General features: G+C 44.7%; 1 protein-coding gene across 11 annotated transcripts in view; it reads left to right on the top strand.

The window, feature by feature from the left end:
* The window catches only part of hspg2 (heparan sulfate proteoglycan 2), a 190736-nt gene that overhangs the window by 151518 nt on the left and 22455 nt on the right, over positions 1-16763 (top strand). For 10 of the 11 annotated variants that reach the window (XM_071372650.1, XM_071372641.1, XM_071372648.1 and 7 more), the window contains 10 exons: positions 138-293; positions 876-1018; positions 6129-6206; positions 8767-8902; positions 9152-9312; positions 9850-9985; positions 10444-10587; positions 10876-11010; positions 11190-11371; positions 15970-16165. In XM_071372650.1, the coding sequence (XP_071228751.1) occupies positions 138-293; positions 876-1018; positions 6129-6206; positions 8767-8902; positions 9152-9312; positions 9850-9985; positions 10444-10587; positions 10876-11010; positions 11190-11371; positions 15970-16165 (1467 nt within the window). The remainder of the gene's footprint in view (positions 1-137; positions 294-875; positions 1019-6128; positions 6207-8766; positions 8903-9151; positions 9313-9849; positions 9986-10443; positions 10588-10875; positions 11011-11189; positions 11372-15969; positions 16166-16763) is intronic. The other variant, XM_071372645.1, reaches the window with a different exon arrangement.

Here is a 16763-nt window from a genome sequence, read left to right as displayed (position 1 = left end):
ATTAGGAACACATTCATTCGCATGTATAACACCCTGTTATAATCTTGTATTTGAATAGCTGTTTATAGAAGTATACATTCACACTGTATAATGTCATAACTGACAAAAAGGGGGGAAATAATCTTATGTGTTTCTAGGTGGAGGTCCTGGTAACAGAATGAGCCCCAATGCTGTGGTCCGTGGAGGAGTACTAACCATCCCTGCTGTGGAGAGGGGGGATGAGGGGGAGTACGTCTGCAAGGCCCTCAACACCCACGGAGAACACACAGCACGGGCTGTCCTCTACGTACACAGTGGGTCTCAACATCAACAGCATGCCATTGTCACAGGTTCATGGGGTGGTATTCTTACTTGAGATCTACACGCTTTACTCGAGTTGTTGCGCAAGTCTTCTATTGAGATCGATGAAGGATTTATGGATGCTCTGAGGTCTGAGTTGTGTGTACTTATCTCAACTGTGAATATGCCCAATATTGTTGTTTGTCACTAGTTACCACAGCCACAAAGTCATTATTTCTACAATTTATCTTCTTAAAATATGATTTTAAACCACAGGAGGTTGGAGGCACCTTAATTGGGGAGGGCAGGCTCGTAGTAATGGCTGAAGCGGCTCCGTTCCAGACATTATTATGAGCCGTCCTCCCCTCTGCAGCTTGAATGTTTTAAACCTAACCTTAACCTCACTGCTAACCTTATACCTAACTAACTTTAAATTAAGACCCAAAAGCACATTTTTGTTTACATACATTTTTACAATATTGCCCTTTTTGACTTTGTGGCTGTGGTACCTAGTGACAACCCATATTGTCTACCAGTCTTGTTGGGTCCTCATTTGGGCATATTCTGTGTTCTTCCTGTGTGTTTAAATGCTTCAGGTGCCAGCCTGCCCCACGTGCAGGTGAGCCCCCAGAGAGTGGACATCCATGAGGGGGAGACACTGAGGCTGTACTGCAGGGCTGGAGGCACGCCCAGCCCCGGACTCACCTGGAAGAAACAGGGAGGACAACTTCCTCCGCAGGTAAACACTGGTCCTTTCTACCTGATACTTTCTGTCTAGGATATATACTGATCTTAAGAGTAACTACATAGAGTGCCTTCAGAAAGTATGTATTTATATCCCTTGATTTTGTTGTGTTACATCCTGAATTTAAAAAAAAAATTGTCACTGGTCTACACACAATACCCCATAATGTCAAAGTGGAATTCTGTTTTTGAAATTCAACCACTTCGTTATGGCAAGCCTAAATAAGTTCAGGAGTAAACATTTACTTAAGTCACATAATAAGTTGAATGAACTGACTCTGTGTGCAATAATAGTGTTTAACTTGATTTTTTAATGACTACTTAATCTCTGTACCCCATACATACAATTATACAATTATCTGGAAGGTTCCTTAGTCGAGCAGTGAATTTCAAACAAAGATTCAACCACAAAGACCAGGGAGGTTTTCCAATGCCTTGCAAAGAAGGGTAGATGGGGTATTGGTAGATGGGTAAAAATACAGACGTTGAATATTAATTACACTTTGGATAGTGTATTAATACACCCAGTTGTTACAAAGATACAGGTGTCCTAACTAACTCAGTTGCCAGAGAGGAAGGACACTGCTCCATGAGGCCAATGGTGACAGAGTTTAATGGCTGTGATAGGAGAAAGCTGAGGTTGGATCAACAACATTGTAGTTACTCCACATTACTAACCTAATTGACAGAGTGAAAAGAAGAAAGCCTGAAACAGAATAAAATATTCCAGAACATGCATCTTGTTTGCAACAAGACACTAAAGTAAAACTGCAAAAAAATGTGGCAAAGCAATTAACATTTTGTCCTGAATACAAAGTATTATGTTTGGGGAAAATCCAATATAACACATTACTGAGTGCCACTCTGTCACGATCGTCTAAGGTGGAAACAGTAGACCAAGGTGCAGCGTGGTGAGCGTACATACTTCTTTATTATAAGATGTCGCCAACAAAACAATAAACATCAAAACGAAAACGTGACGCCAACGTAGTGCTCACAGGCAACTATACATGGACAACTACCCACAAATACAGGTTGGAAAAGGCTACCTACAACGATAGACAGCTGCCTCTGATTGAGAACCACACCCAGCCAAACACCAAGAAATACAAATCATAGAAAAAGGAACATAGAATGCCCACCCAAATCACACCCTGACCAAACCAAAATATAGACATAAAAAGCTCTCTACGGTCAGGGCGTGACAGTACCCCACCCCCAAAGGTGCGGACTCCGGCCGCAAAACCTGAACCTATAGGGGAGGGTCTGGGTGGGCATTTCTCCGCTGGTGCATTTCTCCTCTGGTGCGGGACGTAGACCCCGCTCCACCTCTGGCTTGGCCCACATAGGTGGCGCCTCTAGAGCGGGGACCCTCGCCGCCGACCCCGGACTGGGGACCCTCGCCAGCGGCCCCGGACTGGGCACCCTCGTTGGATGCTCCGGACTGTAGAGCGTCACTGGAGGCTCCGGACTGTAGGGCGTCGCTGGAGGCTCCGGCTGGAGGCCGTCTCTGGAGGCTCCGGGCTGGAGGCCGTCTCTGGAGGCTCCGGGCTGGAGGCCGTCTCTGGAGGCTCCAGGCTGGGCGCAGGCACAGGACTCACCAGGCTGGGGAGACACACAGGAGACCTGGCTCTAGGAGCAGGCACAGGACTCTCCAGGCTGAGGAGACATACAGGAGGCCTTTTCCTTGGCCGAAGCACCGGATACATTGGGCCGTGGAGGCGCACTGGCGGTCTCGAGCGCAGAGCTGGCACCACCCGTTCTGGCTGGATGCCCACTTCCACCCGGCAAATGCGGGACGCTGGCACCGAGCACACCGGCCTGTGAATGCTCGGCCGAGACACAGTGCGCATCACCCCATAGCACGGGGCCTGACCAGTCACATGCTCGCCACGGTAAGCACGGGGAGTTGGCTCAGGTCTCCAACCTGACTCTGCCACACACCCCGTGTACCCCCCCAAACATTTTTTGGGGGCTGCCTCTCGGGCTTCCTTGCCAGCCGTGTTCCCGTGTAATCCTTGGCCCTTTTCCTAGCTGCCTCCACCTTCCTTGCTGCTTCGACCTGCTCCCATGGCAGGCGATCTTTTCCAGCCAGGATCTCCTCCCACATGTAGGATCCTTTGCCGTCCAGGATGTCCTCCCATGTCCAACTCTCCAAAAAACCGCTGCTCCCTCTTACCACGCTGCTTGGTCCGTTTTTGGTGGGTAGTTCTGTCACGATCGTCTAAGGTGGAAACAGTAGACCAAGGTGCAGCGTGGTGAGCGTACATACTTCTTTATTATAAGATGTCGCCAACAAAACAATAAACATCAAAACGAAAACGTGAAGCCAACGTAGTGCTCACAGGCAACTATACATGGATAACTACCCACAAATACAGGTGGGAAAAAAGGCTACCTAAGTATGGTTCTCAATCAGAGACAACGATAGACAGCTGCCTCTGATTGAGAACCACACCCGGCCAAACACCAAGAAATACAAATCATAGAAAAAGGAACATAGAATGCCCACCCAAATCACACCCTGACCAAACCAAAATAGAGATATAAAAAGCTCTCTACGGTCAGGGCGTGACACACTCTCCATAATTTCAAGCATAGTGGTGGCTGCTTTATGTTATGGGTATGCTTCTAATTGTTAAGGACTGGGGAGTTTTTCAGGATAAAAAAGAAACAGAATGGAGCTAAGCACAGGCAAAATCCTAGAGGAAAACCTGGTTCAGTCTGCATTCCACCAGACACTGGAAGATTAATTCATCTTTCAGCAGGACAATTTTTATTTTATTTTTATTTCACCTTTATTTAACCAGGTAAGCTAGTTGAGAAGTTCTCATTTACAACTGCGACCTGGCCAAGATAAAGCAAAGCAGTGCGACAGAAACAACACAGAGTTACACATGGAATAAACAAGCGTACAGTCAATAACACAATAGAAAAAAAAGAAAGTCTAAGTACAGTGTGTGCAAATGGCATGAGGCGGTACGGCAATAAATAGGCCATAGTAGCAAAGTAATTACAATTTAGCAGATTAACACTGGAGTGATAGATGAGCAGATGATGGTGTGTAAGTAGTGATACTGGTGTGCAAAAGAGCAGATAAGTAAATAAAAACAATATGGACATGAGGTAGGTAGATTGGGTGGGCTATTTACAGATGGACTATGTACAGCTGCAGGTATCGGTTAGCTGCTCAGATAGCTGATGTTTAAAGTTAGTGAGGGAAATGTAAGTCTCCACCTTCAGCGATTTTGGCAATTTGTTCCAGTCACTGGCAGCAGAGAACTGGAAGGAAAGGCGGCCAAAAAGGTGTTGGCTTTGGGGATGACCAGTGAGATATACCTGCTGGAGCGCGTGCTACGGGTGGGTGTTGTTATCGTGACCAGTGAGCTGAGATAAGGCGGAGCTTTTTAGCATAGACTTATAGATGACCTGGAGCCAGTGGGTCTGGCGACGAATATGTAGCGGGCCAGCCGACTAGAGCATACAGGTCGCAGTGGTGGGTGGTATAAGGCATTTTGGTAACAAAACGGATGGCACTGTGATAGACTACATCCAATTTACTGAGTAGAGTATTGGAATCTATTTTATAGATGACATCGCCGAAGTCAAGGATCGGTAGGATAGTCAGTTTTTCTAGGGTAAGTTTGGCGGCGTGACTGAAGGAGGCTTTGTTGCGGAATAGAAAGCCGATTCTAGATTTGATTTTGGATTGGAGATTTTTGATATGAGTCTGGAATGAGAGTTTACAGTCTAGCCAAGGCCAAATATACACTGGAGTTGCTAACTAAGATGACATTGAATCATTCCTGAGTGGCCGAGTTACAGTTTTGACTTAAATCTACTTGAAAATCTATTATGTTATGATCAGCAACCAATTTGACAGAGCAAAAATTTTACAATCCAGGTGTGAAAAGCTCTTATAGACCTACCCATAAAGACTCACTGTAACGGCAGCCTTCCTCCTCTTCACGAGAAGAGAGGGTGTAACAGGGATCGGACCAACACGCAGCGTAGCCAGTGCTCAACATGTTTAATAAAACGAAACAGTGAACACTTACAACGATACAAAATAACAAAATGTGGCAAACCGATACAGCCCTATCTGGTGCAGAGAAAACACAAAGACAGGAAACAACCACCCACAAATCCCCAACACAAAACAAGCCACCTATATATGATTCCCAATCAGGGACAACGATTGACAGCTGCCTCTGATTGAGAACCATATTAGGCCGAACACAGAAACAGACAAACTAGACACACAACATAGAATGCCCACCCAGCTCACGTCCTGACCAACACTAAAACAAGCACAACACACAAGAACTATGGTCAGAACGTGACACTCACAGCTGTAATCGCTGCCAAAGGTGCTTTTACAAAGTATTTAATAAGATATTTCTGTATTTGATTTTCAATACATTTTCAAACATTTTTTAAAAGATGTTTTCACTTTGTCATTATGGGGTATTGTGTGTAGATAGGTGAATTTTTTGAAATTTGAATCCTTTTCGAATTTAGGAATGTGGAATAAGTCCAAGGAGTATGAATACTTTCTCAACTCACTCACTGTATGTATTGTATACAGCAGGGGTGTCAAACTCACTTTGCCCCGGGGGCCGCATTCAGTCTTCAACGAGGTCCGGAAAATGTGTTATATTTCCTTGCCGTCCAAATTTGCCAAAAATGGTCCTTTATCCATTGTTTTTGGAATTCTCGATGCTCCCTGACTGTCTAGTGATTATTAGCGAGCTGGACAGTCAAGAAACTGTATGAATATAGATCCATTACCATTTCTACACAGTTTGGATTTGTTTTTTTATTTTTTATTTTACTCAAACCACCTGTGGGCCGGATTGGAGCCCTCGTGATCCGGATCCGGCCCGCGAGCCATATGTTTGACATCCCTGGTATACAGTATTGGGTGCTGGTATCTCACCATGCTATTGAAAGGATTGTGTTGGTGAAAAAGTGAATTCTTTTTCAGTATTTTGACCAGTATTTTGACCACAGTATTTTGACCAATCTTTATTGTTTTTTTCCTTCTTGTGTTTCCTTCCTCCCTTTTTTTATTCCCACCCTTTTTTCCTTGACGTTTTGCTCAGGCCATTCCTTCTCACGGTTTCCATCAGTTTAAAAGCAACAGTCTCGATGTGTTACAGAGACGTATTGAGGAGCTGCAGGTCTGTCCATCTGTCCTGTCTTTACGTCTGTCTGTCTATCTATCTATCTGTCACGTCTCTTACTTCCCACCTGTTGTCCTCTACTGACCTTACCTAAACACACTGTCAACTAAATGCATGATCAAACGTGTCTTTGATTCATCATCACACACAGTAACTGCCATTAATTCATTTCAAGCAAATAGCTGCTCACAAAGTCTCCATGAGAAATAGTAGTTCAGTATTACTGGTAAAAAAACATCATCAACAACAACAACAGCAAGCTGGGTGTGAAGCTCTTCTTATGGCATGGTTTAGTTGTTGTTTTTGTCTTATAAATGTTCCATCCATCCATGTCCTTCATTTTCTAATTTATCCACCATCATTAGGGATGGGGGAAAAATTGATACAGTTACATGTCACAATATTATTTTTGGATTGATATTTGGCTCCAGGTATCGATTTGTAAAAAAAGTTTTGGCTACTGTAGCTACATTACATTAGCTAGGGCTAGTTTTCTATATGCCTGTGTTTTTCATCCTATAGCTTTTTAAATAGTGACCCAACATGTTTTCAGCACTTTTATTTCCCTGACTGATCAAAACTCATTTTTCATGCTGTCTCTTGTCTCTCTGCAGCAGATATATAGTGAGCAATATGTTTGGAACATCAATCCGCAATAAAATCACAGTATCGAATCGCAATACATATAGATTTGTGAGAATCGCAATACATATGGTATAGGCACTTAAGTATGGTGAAAATATCGTATCGTGAGGCCTCTCTCAATTCCCAGCCCTAACATCATCATATCATCCCTGACATATTTGTTTCCTAAACCAACTATTTACCATTTTGCTCATATTATTATTATTCCTGTATGTACACGCCAAGGCCCCAGGGCGTAGCTAGGTATTTGGGACATAGTCTCCTCATGCCAGGCACTTGTCCCCCTCGAGGCGCTTTGGGTTAGTCCCTCCGTACCTCGTGTCTCCTCCGCCAGCCGATGCTCAGGGCTCTGTTTTGTTCTGCCTCAGACAGCTTCAGCGTTGTGTCAGCTTTTCCCATGGGCACTCAGGCTCTGTCGTGCGGCCACGCAGAAATTCTGTGTACTTTAGCAAATGGGTTGCTTTGAAAACTTGTGAATGGGTTCAGACACACATTGAGCCGGCTCCGCCTCAGCCACTGCTCACTTTAGCCAGGCCCTCACGGTTGACTAGGCCGGAGCTAAGCAGCTTTGTCCACGGATGGAAGGCACACTACCACCACCCCCAGGATACTGTAATCCACCCAGCCCAGCCACACCCCTTTAAATTCCCTCTCCAGCCACACCCCTTTAAATTCTCTCTCCAGGCACACCCCTTTAAATTCTCTCTCCAGGCAAACTCCTTTAAATTCTCTCTCCAGGATCTAGACACACCCCTTTAAATAATGTCTTTAGGTGTACTCTATTCTCAGCTGTAACACTGGCCACTGTTCATGTTGATGGTTGTAATACTGTATGGTTGTAAGGTTGTAAATTATAGTAAGGTCCACTCTGTCCATTATAGTTCAAGTGTAAAGTAGTTGCTTAGCGTTGATTTAGTGAGTGGTTGTAAGTATGAGTAAACATCTGTAATGCATTACCAGGTATTTCATACTGTACAGAGGAGCTTTGTATTGCTTGAAAGCATTGTATTGGCTCAAAGCACTATGTCTAATATGTCAATTCCCTAACAGTTTCCCAGTCCTGTCATCATTGTACTGAATCATTTTAACAACTCAACAACAATTATTTTAAGTATACAAAAGTATACAATAACATGTGCTACTATACCTACTGTAGTGTATGCTACTGTAATGTATCCTCCTGAGGTGTATGACTACCTACTGTAGTGTACCCTACTGTAGTGTATGCTACTGTAGTGTACCCTACTGTAGTGTATCCTACTGTAGTGTATGCTACTGTAGTATATGACTACCCACTGTAGTGCACCCTGCTGTAGTGTATGACTAACTACTGTAGTGTATCCTACTGTAGTGTATCTACTGTATGTCATTGGTAACTGTTTCAATAGTGATCATTATTTGTTGTCAAATTAAAATGTTTAACTGTGAAATCATTATAGTAATGTTGATAACCTTAACATTCCTTTTCTCTTCAACCAATTATGAATTGGTTCGATTTTATTGTTTTCTTTCATGCAAAGCACAGCAATAACTGAAAAGCCATTTGTAATGATCATAACACAAACATTGTTACAACGCACACACCATTTAACAATGCTATATACTGTATATGCTGAAGATCCACCCTGCTGTGCTTTTGTTGGTATTGATTTGAAATGATATCAAGTGTGTCTGTTGTTCGCACCTTTGTGGGTTTTATACAGTGGTTATACAATGTTTAAACAGTAGGTGTTGTTGGTCCAAAGGTAAGAAATCTGCTGTATGTATGATGTTTTTGTATTGGGTTTGGGTAGAGACATTATCATTGTCATGCACATTGTCGTGTAGCTCGTACCACAGTGGTGCATCATGTCTAAGGCCATTGTGACATATTCTTCATCCCTCTCCATGCTCGTTGCTGTGTCCTCTCTAGACCCGTATGGAGCGTACAGACATTGGCACCCTTCTCATCCCCAACATCAAGTCCTCTGACTCTGGCACCTACCTGTGTGTCGGAACCAACTCCATAGGATCCTCAGAGGCTCGCATCGAGGTCACCGTCAATAGAGGTGAAAGGTCACTCCAGGGTCATGTTCAGTAGGGCACTCGTTTTAAAAAGTTTTGCATATGTAAATCGGAAACGGCTGTTTCTTATTGGAAAGAATGTTCAGATTACGTCAATGTTTTAATCTGTTTCAAAATGTTTTCTCTCTACTGGGCATGACCCAGTAAATTGTACCCCAGAGCTTGCTGCTGCTGTGTGTTGACAGTAATTTAACATTAGTAAATATCTGTGTCCTGTGTTTGTGGTTGTGTAGCAATAGGAGGAGACACCATCTCGTCAGCCATCACCATCCAGCCCTCCATAGCTGACGTCCAGGAGGGACAGTCTCTGGACCTTAACTGTTATGTCCCTGGTAACCCCCCACCTGCTGTCACCTGGAGGAGGTCTAGTGGACGCCTGTCTGCCAATCACCAGGTTGGAATATACACAAGTTCTCTTACTAGTGATGAACAATTCTGGAAACTTTACCAAAGTTCCCAGGTTTTGGTTTTCCCAAAGTTCCCAGGTTTTGTTTTTTTCAAAGTTCCCAATATGGATTTCTGAAAACCCAGGAACTTTGGGACCTTACCTCTAACATACAAATGCTTCCAACTGTTCATGTAAATGTACTGTAGCCACGTGATGATATGGTATCATTACTGTTTAGGAAGCTCAGCTAGTCACATCTCTATGAAAAATCTATTGAAGGGATAGTGGGACATTTTGCTAGCTAGCATGCTAGTTGGTTCTGCAGACTTCCAGTCATTGTGCTAACGCTAGTTATAAATTGCATCAGAAACGACCTTCAACTTCATTAAAACTGAAAGCAGAGACATAAAAATGGGTTCATGAGTTCATCTGACTCTGGGGAAGTAGAATAAAGTAATTGCCAACATGTCACACTATCCCTTTAATGAAGACTGTTTATTTCAGCTGAATATTCAGCAGGATAATTCCCATTGTGCCTAACAGGTTCTGGGTACCCAGCTGCGTATCCTCTCTGCCAGCCCAGATGACTCTGGGGAGTATATCTGTCGTGTGGAGGCAGGGCCTGGTACTCCTGTCCGTCAGACCTCAGTCTCTGTCTCAGTCACAGCCACCTCCTCTCGTAAGTCAGCAAGCTATTCTCTCTGTGACAGTACACTGGCTTGACAATGGAATATCCTCTCTACTGATATCACTGTGGATGGTGGTGAAGCAGTCCGAGGCATACGCAGTAGGAACATCTGTGTAATTTATTTAGTGGCCTTTCGTCATGTACAGTATTACTTTTCCAGTTGTGTTTAATTTCAACCCGCCTTAAAGTGGCCTCAAGAGTGTATGCTTTACTTTTCCACACTGTGCCATGATCTCATCCTGGTTCAAACCTTCCTGGGTTTCTGGTTTGTCATGTTTTGTATTTGCTTCTAAATTCCAATGCTTCCAATGGAGCCCATAGACCTAAAGTATCATGATCTGGTACTTACAGTACACCCTCTTGTAAATGTTGTAGGATTAGAACTGGAGTGAGCAGAGGAAACATTGTCCTGTTGTAATGTTTGTGGTGGTGTGTGTTCCCTGGAGCAGGCCTGCAGACCCCTATCATCTCCATTGAGCCCCACAGTGCAGCGGTGCGAAAGGGAGAGTCAGCCAGCTTCAAGTGTAGGGTCTACAGTGGAGCCCAGCCCGTTCGCCTGGAGTGGAAACTGTCCAACAACCAGCCCCTTCCTGGTGAGGCCCCTCCCACACACACACACATACTGTTACACTGGTACTCTCTAACTGGAGGATACTCAATCATTCAATTCAATTCCATACAGCAGAAAGGCATTTAGTCAGATTCTTGTCAGATGTCAGAATCATGGCTATATCCACACACGCAAACTACCTGCAATACATACAGTAATGACAACATATAGTCTGTATCCAATTACTGTTCTTTCATTTTTAGCTATTGCTGCTTGTAAGAGATGTACTTGACAGACTAAATGATTCCCTATGAAACCTGTCATTCTGTAGACAATGTGAAGATTGACCATTACGGCTCTGTCCTCATCATCACTGATGCCCGCCCTAGCAACCAGGGCACCTACCGCTGTGTGGCTAGCAACTTGTTTGGAATCACCCAGAGCATGGTCTCTCTGATTGTCAGAGGTATGGTGTAGTCACACACACACACGCACACACACACATATATGGTGTTGATGTTTATGGTGTGGTTCAGTATGAGCATCTGCTCTCTGTCGATGAACTAAGGGCCCCCCTTGGTGGTTGTCATGGTAAAGGAAAGGACTTATGGTTGTTTATTTGGGTGATGTCATCCTTCCTTCCAGAGTCTCCCGTAGCGACTGTCACCCCTCAGGGGCCCGTGCGAGTCAAGGTGGGTGAACCCATCAATCTGGAGTGCCAGGCCTCCGGGGAACCACGGCCATCTGTCACATGGCACAGGCTGGACAACGCCCGCAAGACCATGCTGAGTAGCCCTGTGCCCATGGAGTCCAACGCTGTCATGCAGGTACTGTACTGGATCTGTGTTCATTTTTACTGAGCTTTTGTACTGTACAGGCGAAAGGTAGCCTAGTGGTTAAGAGCTTTGAGCCAGTAACTGACAGGTCGCTGGTTTGAATCCCCGAGCCGACTAGGTGAAAAATCTGTCGATATGCCCTTGAGCAAGGCACTTAACCCTAATTTCTCTGGATAAGAGTGTCTACTAAATGACAAGTGAAATGTATGTGGAAGAATAAAGGTTTCCTAAACACAGATTAAGCCTAGATTCTCAATTCAATGTGCTTCTTGCTCTAAAACCAGGCTTAATCTGTGTATGAGTAACCAGCTCTTAGTGTTAGGATGTAACATTTTTGTGCTAAGATATATTACATAGGGTGTGCTATTTATTCTATGATGGGCAAACGCAGTAAAGCTGTTGTCATGACGTGCCCTTGGGGGGAGGATCATAGCCCCACCCCCTCTCTCTCCACAGTTTTATGATGGTCGTAAATACTCTGCTTCTGGGTCTGTTGTATTGAGATTGGAATGTGTGACTGTGGGACACAGAGAGAGACTTGGCCAAACTTTAACATCAAAAGGGTGAATAATTCAACAGTATTTCTGTATTCCAAACATTTAGAATGGTCCGGGGGTATTTAAAGAACAATCCTGTCGAATTTGTTAATAATTTGTGATGTAACTAAAGACGATAGGACAACATAACAGTATCTCTTAATTTATATATTTCCCAGCTGTCAGGGTCACATCCAAATGTGGGGGAACGTATATGATTACATATAAAACTATTAGTGAGAAGATGTAATGTGATGTTAGCCTTCTAAAGGAGAGAATTGTTTTTCATATGAAGTCTTAACAAAGTCAGTCGCCAAGCCCACGTGAGCACAGACATTACATCGGCGTCATGAAATGCCCACTTTTCCCAGAAGTGTATAAAACCCACTTCCGACAAAATGTACTTTAGACCAGTTACGTGCAGATTGAACGACCGAATGGTACTCTGAAGGATCCATTCTGGAGAACATTTACCTATCTAGCGACCATTGGTACACCTGATGTCTCCATTATAACAAGCTACAACTACTAAAGACTTTGATCTCTGGTGGACAAACCAGAGACTTTCTGTCGACTGACTTTCCAGCAGACGGACCGGCGGTCACAGAGAGAAAAAACAAAGGCCTACACTCGAAAATATGTGAATTGCAATTCCTTTTTGAATGAGTGGCTGTTCATGTGCAAAGTGTTAGCATTTCCATGAGCCTAGTTATCAGATGTGTGTACGATAGTGGTGTCCTTTGTCTGTTCTCCCGCTCTTTCTTACCTGCCCCTCCCTTTTCATTTGGTGTACCAAGCCATCATATCGGTTTAGTCCACTAGGGACTTTTCAATGTATTATGTTAGTAACCAATGTATCAAATCAAATCAAACTTTATTTGTCACATGTGCCGAATACAACAAGTGTAGACCTTACAGTGAAATGCTTTAAAATAAAATAAATAATAGTTTAAATAAATATATAAATAATAAACTAAAGTTAAAAAAAATAATTACTCAATAACATAACAATAACGAGGCTATATTCAGGGGATACTGGTACCGGGTCAGTGTGCGGGGGTACAGGTTAGTTGAGGTCATTTGTACATGTAGGTAGGGGTGAAGTGACTATGCATAGATAAAATAAACAGTGAGTAGAAGCAGTGTACAAAACAAATGGAGGCGGGGGGGGGGGTGTCAATGTAATAGTCCGGTGACCATTTGATTAATTGTTCAGCAGTCTTATGGCTTGGGGGTAGAAGCTGTTAAGGAGCCTTTTGGTCCTAGACTTGGCGCTCCGGTACTTCTTGCCGTGCGGTAGGAGAGAAAACAGTCTATGACTTGGGTGACTGGAGTCTCTGACAACTTTATGAGCTTTCCTCTGACACCGCCTATTATATAGGTCCTGGATGGCAGGAAGCTTGGCCCCAGTGATGTACTGGGCCGTACGCACTACCCTCTGTAGTGCCTTGCAGTCAGATGCCGAGCAGTTGCCATACCAGGCGGTGAGGCAACCGGTCAGGATGCTCTCGATTGTACAGCCGCAGAACCTTTTGAGGATCTGGGGACCCATGCCAAAACGTTTCAGTCTCCTGAGGGGGAAAAGGTTTTGTTGTACCGTCTTCACGACTGTCTTGGTGTGTTTGAACCATGATAGTTCGTTGGTGATGTGGACACCAAGGAACTTGAAACTCTCGACCCGCTCCAGTACAGCCCCTTTGATGTTAATTGGGGGCCTGTTCGGCCTGCCTTTTCCTGTAATCCACGATCAGCTCCTTTGTCTTGCTCACATTGAGGGAGAGGTTGTTGTCATGGCACCACATCGCCAGTTCTCTGACTTCCACTCTATAGGCTGTCTCATCATTTTCGGTGATCAGGCCTACCACTGTTGTGTCGTCAACAAGCTCAATGATGGTGTTGGAGTCGTGTTTGGCAACGTAGTCGTGGGTGTACAGGAGGGGACTAAGTACACACCCCTGTGGAGCCCCAGTGTTGAGGATCAGTGTGGCAGACGTGTTGTTGCCTACCCTTACCACCTGGGGGCGGCCCGTCAGGAAGTCCAGGATCCAGTTGCAGAGGGAGGTGTTTAGTACCAGGGTCCTTAGCTTAGTGATGAGCTTCGTGGGCACTATGGTGTTGATCTCCTAGCTGTAGTCAATGAACAACATTCTCACATAGGTGTTCCCTTTGTCCAGGTGGGAAAGGGCAGTGTGGAGTGCAAATGAGATTGCGTCATCTGTGGATCTGTTGGGGCGGTATGCGAATTGGAGTGGGTCTAGGGTAACCGGTAGGATGCTGTTGATGTGAGCCATGACCAGCCTTTCAAAGCGCTTCATGGCTACCGACCTGAGTGGTACAGGGCGGTAATCATTTAGGCAGATTACCTTCACTTCCTTGGGCACAGGGGCTATGGTGGTCTGCTTGAAACATGTAGGTACTGACTCAGTCAGGGAGAGGTTCAAAATGTCAGTGAAAACACTTGCCAGTGGGTCATCGCATGCTTTGAGTACACGCCCTGGTAATCCATCTGGCCCTGCGGCTTTGTGAATGTTGACCTGTTTAAAGGTCTTGCTCACATCAGCTACCGAGAGCGTTATCACACAGTCATCCAGAACAGCTGGTGCTCTCATGCATGCTTCAGTGTTGCTTGCCTCGAAGCGAGCATAAAAGGCATTTAGCTCGTTTGCTAGGCTCACGTCACTGGGCAGCTCGCGTCTGGGTTTTCCTTTGTAGTCCGTAATAGTTTTCAAGCCCTGCCACATCCGACGAGAGTCAGAGTCGGTGTAGTAGGATTCAATCTTAATCCTGTATTGACGCTTTGCTTGTTTGATGGTTCGTCTGAGGGCATAACGGGATTTCTTATAAGCGTCCGGATTAGTGTCCCGCTCCTTGAAATTGGCAGCTCTAGCCTTTAGCTCGATGCGGATGTTGCCTGTAATCCATGGCTTCTGGTTGGGATATGTACGTGCGGTCACTGTAGGGACGACGTCGTCGATGCGCTTATTGATGAAACCGATGACTGAGGTGGTATACTCCTCAATGTCATTGGATGAATCCCGGAACATATTCCAGTCTGTTCTAGCAAAACAGTCCTGTAGCGTAGCATCGGCGTCATCTGACCACTTCCGTATTGAGCGAGTCACTGGTACTTCCTGCTATAGTTTTTGCTTGTAAGCAGGAATCAAGAGGATATAATTATGGTCAGATTTGCCAAATGGAGGGCGGGGGAAATCTTTGTATGCATCTCTGTGTGTGGAGTAAAGGTGGTCTAGAGTTTTTTTCCCTCTGGTTGCACATGTGACATGCTGGTAAAAACTTGGTAAGTTAAGTCTCCCTGCATTAACGTCCCCGGCCCCTAGGAGTTCCACTTCTGGATGAGCATTTTCTTGTTTGCTTATGGCTTTATAGAGTTGGTTGAGTGCGGTCTTAGTGCCAGCATCGGTCTGTGGTGGTAAATAGACGGCTACGAGTGATATAGATGAGAACTCTCTTGGTAGATAGTGTGGTCTACAGCTTATCATAAGGTACTCTACCTCAGGCGAGCAATACCTCGAGATTTCTTTAATATTAGACATCTCTCAACAGCTGTTATTGACAAATAGACACACACCCCCACCCCTCGTCTTACCAGACGTAGCATCTCTCTTCTGCCGGTGCATGAAAAATCCCGCCCGCTCTATATGTATAACCTATCCTGTGTGTGTTTATGTACTTCTGTGTGATTATTTAGTTAGTTAGTAAATAAATAATTAAGCCAATTTGTATATCGATGATTCATAATTTATGCTAGGGTTCGTGCAGATATCCAAGAGTTTGCGACATTCAGAATATGACTGATGAGGTAACACATTAATAAGTGACTGTAATCAATAAGATATGAAAATAAGAGAGTTAAATTCGGGAAATACTAACTCTTTAAACAACATTTTCCCTTGGTGCCCCGACTTCCTAGTTAATTCATGTTTACATGATTAGTTTAATCATAATAATTACACCTAGAGAATTGATTTGATAATATAACAGTCTTCACATTAATGATAGTCCAAAAGACACGACACGGTCTTCCCCTCCCAGGTCCTAGTGGCCCGTCCAGAAGACAGTGGCAACTACGTGTGCACGGCCCGCAACAACGAGGGAACCACCGAGACCAGGGTGGAAGTGATCGTGGAAGGGGGTGCCCAGGTGCCCACCTCGCCCCGTGCCTCTGTGCCAGAACCCCTTATGGTGGTGGTGGAGGGACAGACCACCACACTGAGATGTGACGCTCACGGTAACTGATGCACTTCCAAATTACACTAATGATTATTAAAGCAAAGATAACAGAGTTCCCAGGTTTTGATTGTATTACATTTACATTTACATTTAAGTCATTTAGCAGACGCTCTTATCCAGAGCGACTTACAAATTGGTGCATTCACCTTATGATATCCAGTGGAACAACCACTTTACAATAGTGCATCTAACTCTTTTAAGGGGGGGGGGGGTTAGAAGGATTACTTTATCCTATCCTAGGTATTCCTTAAAGAGGTGGGGTTTCAGGTGTCTCCGGAAGGTGGTGATTGACTCCGCTGACCTGGCGTCGTGAGGGAGTTTGTTCCACCATTGGGGTGCCAGAGCAGCGAACAGTTTTGACTGGGCTGAGCGGGAACTGTACTTCCTCAGAGGTAGGGAGGCGAGCAGGCCAGAGGTGGATGAACGCAGTGCCCTTGTTTGGGTGTAGGGCCTGATCAGAGCCTGAAGGTACGGAGGTGCCGTTCCCCTCACAGCTCCGTAGGCAAGCACCATGGTCTTGTAGCGGATGCGAGCTTCAACTGGAAGCCAGTGGAGAGAGCGGAGGAGCGGGGTGACGTGAGAGAACTTGGGAAAGT

The sequence above is a fragment of the Salvelinus alpinus genome, chromosome 28, assembly GCF_045679555.1.
Source record: "Salvelinus alpinus chromosome 28, SLU_Salpinus.1, whole genome shotgun sequence".
Lineage (NCBI taxonomy): Eukaryota > Metazoa > Chordata > Actinopteri > Salmoniformes > Salmonidae > Salvelinus > Salvelinus alpinus.
The sequence above is the reverse complement of the archived record's forward strand: the minus strand, read 5'-3'. Positions and strand labels throughout refer to the sequence as shown.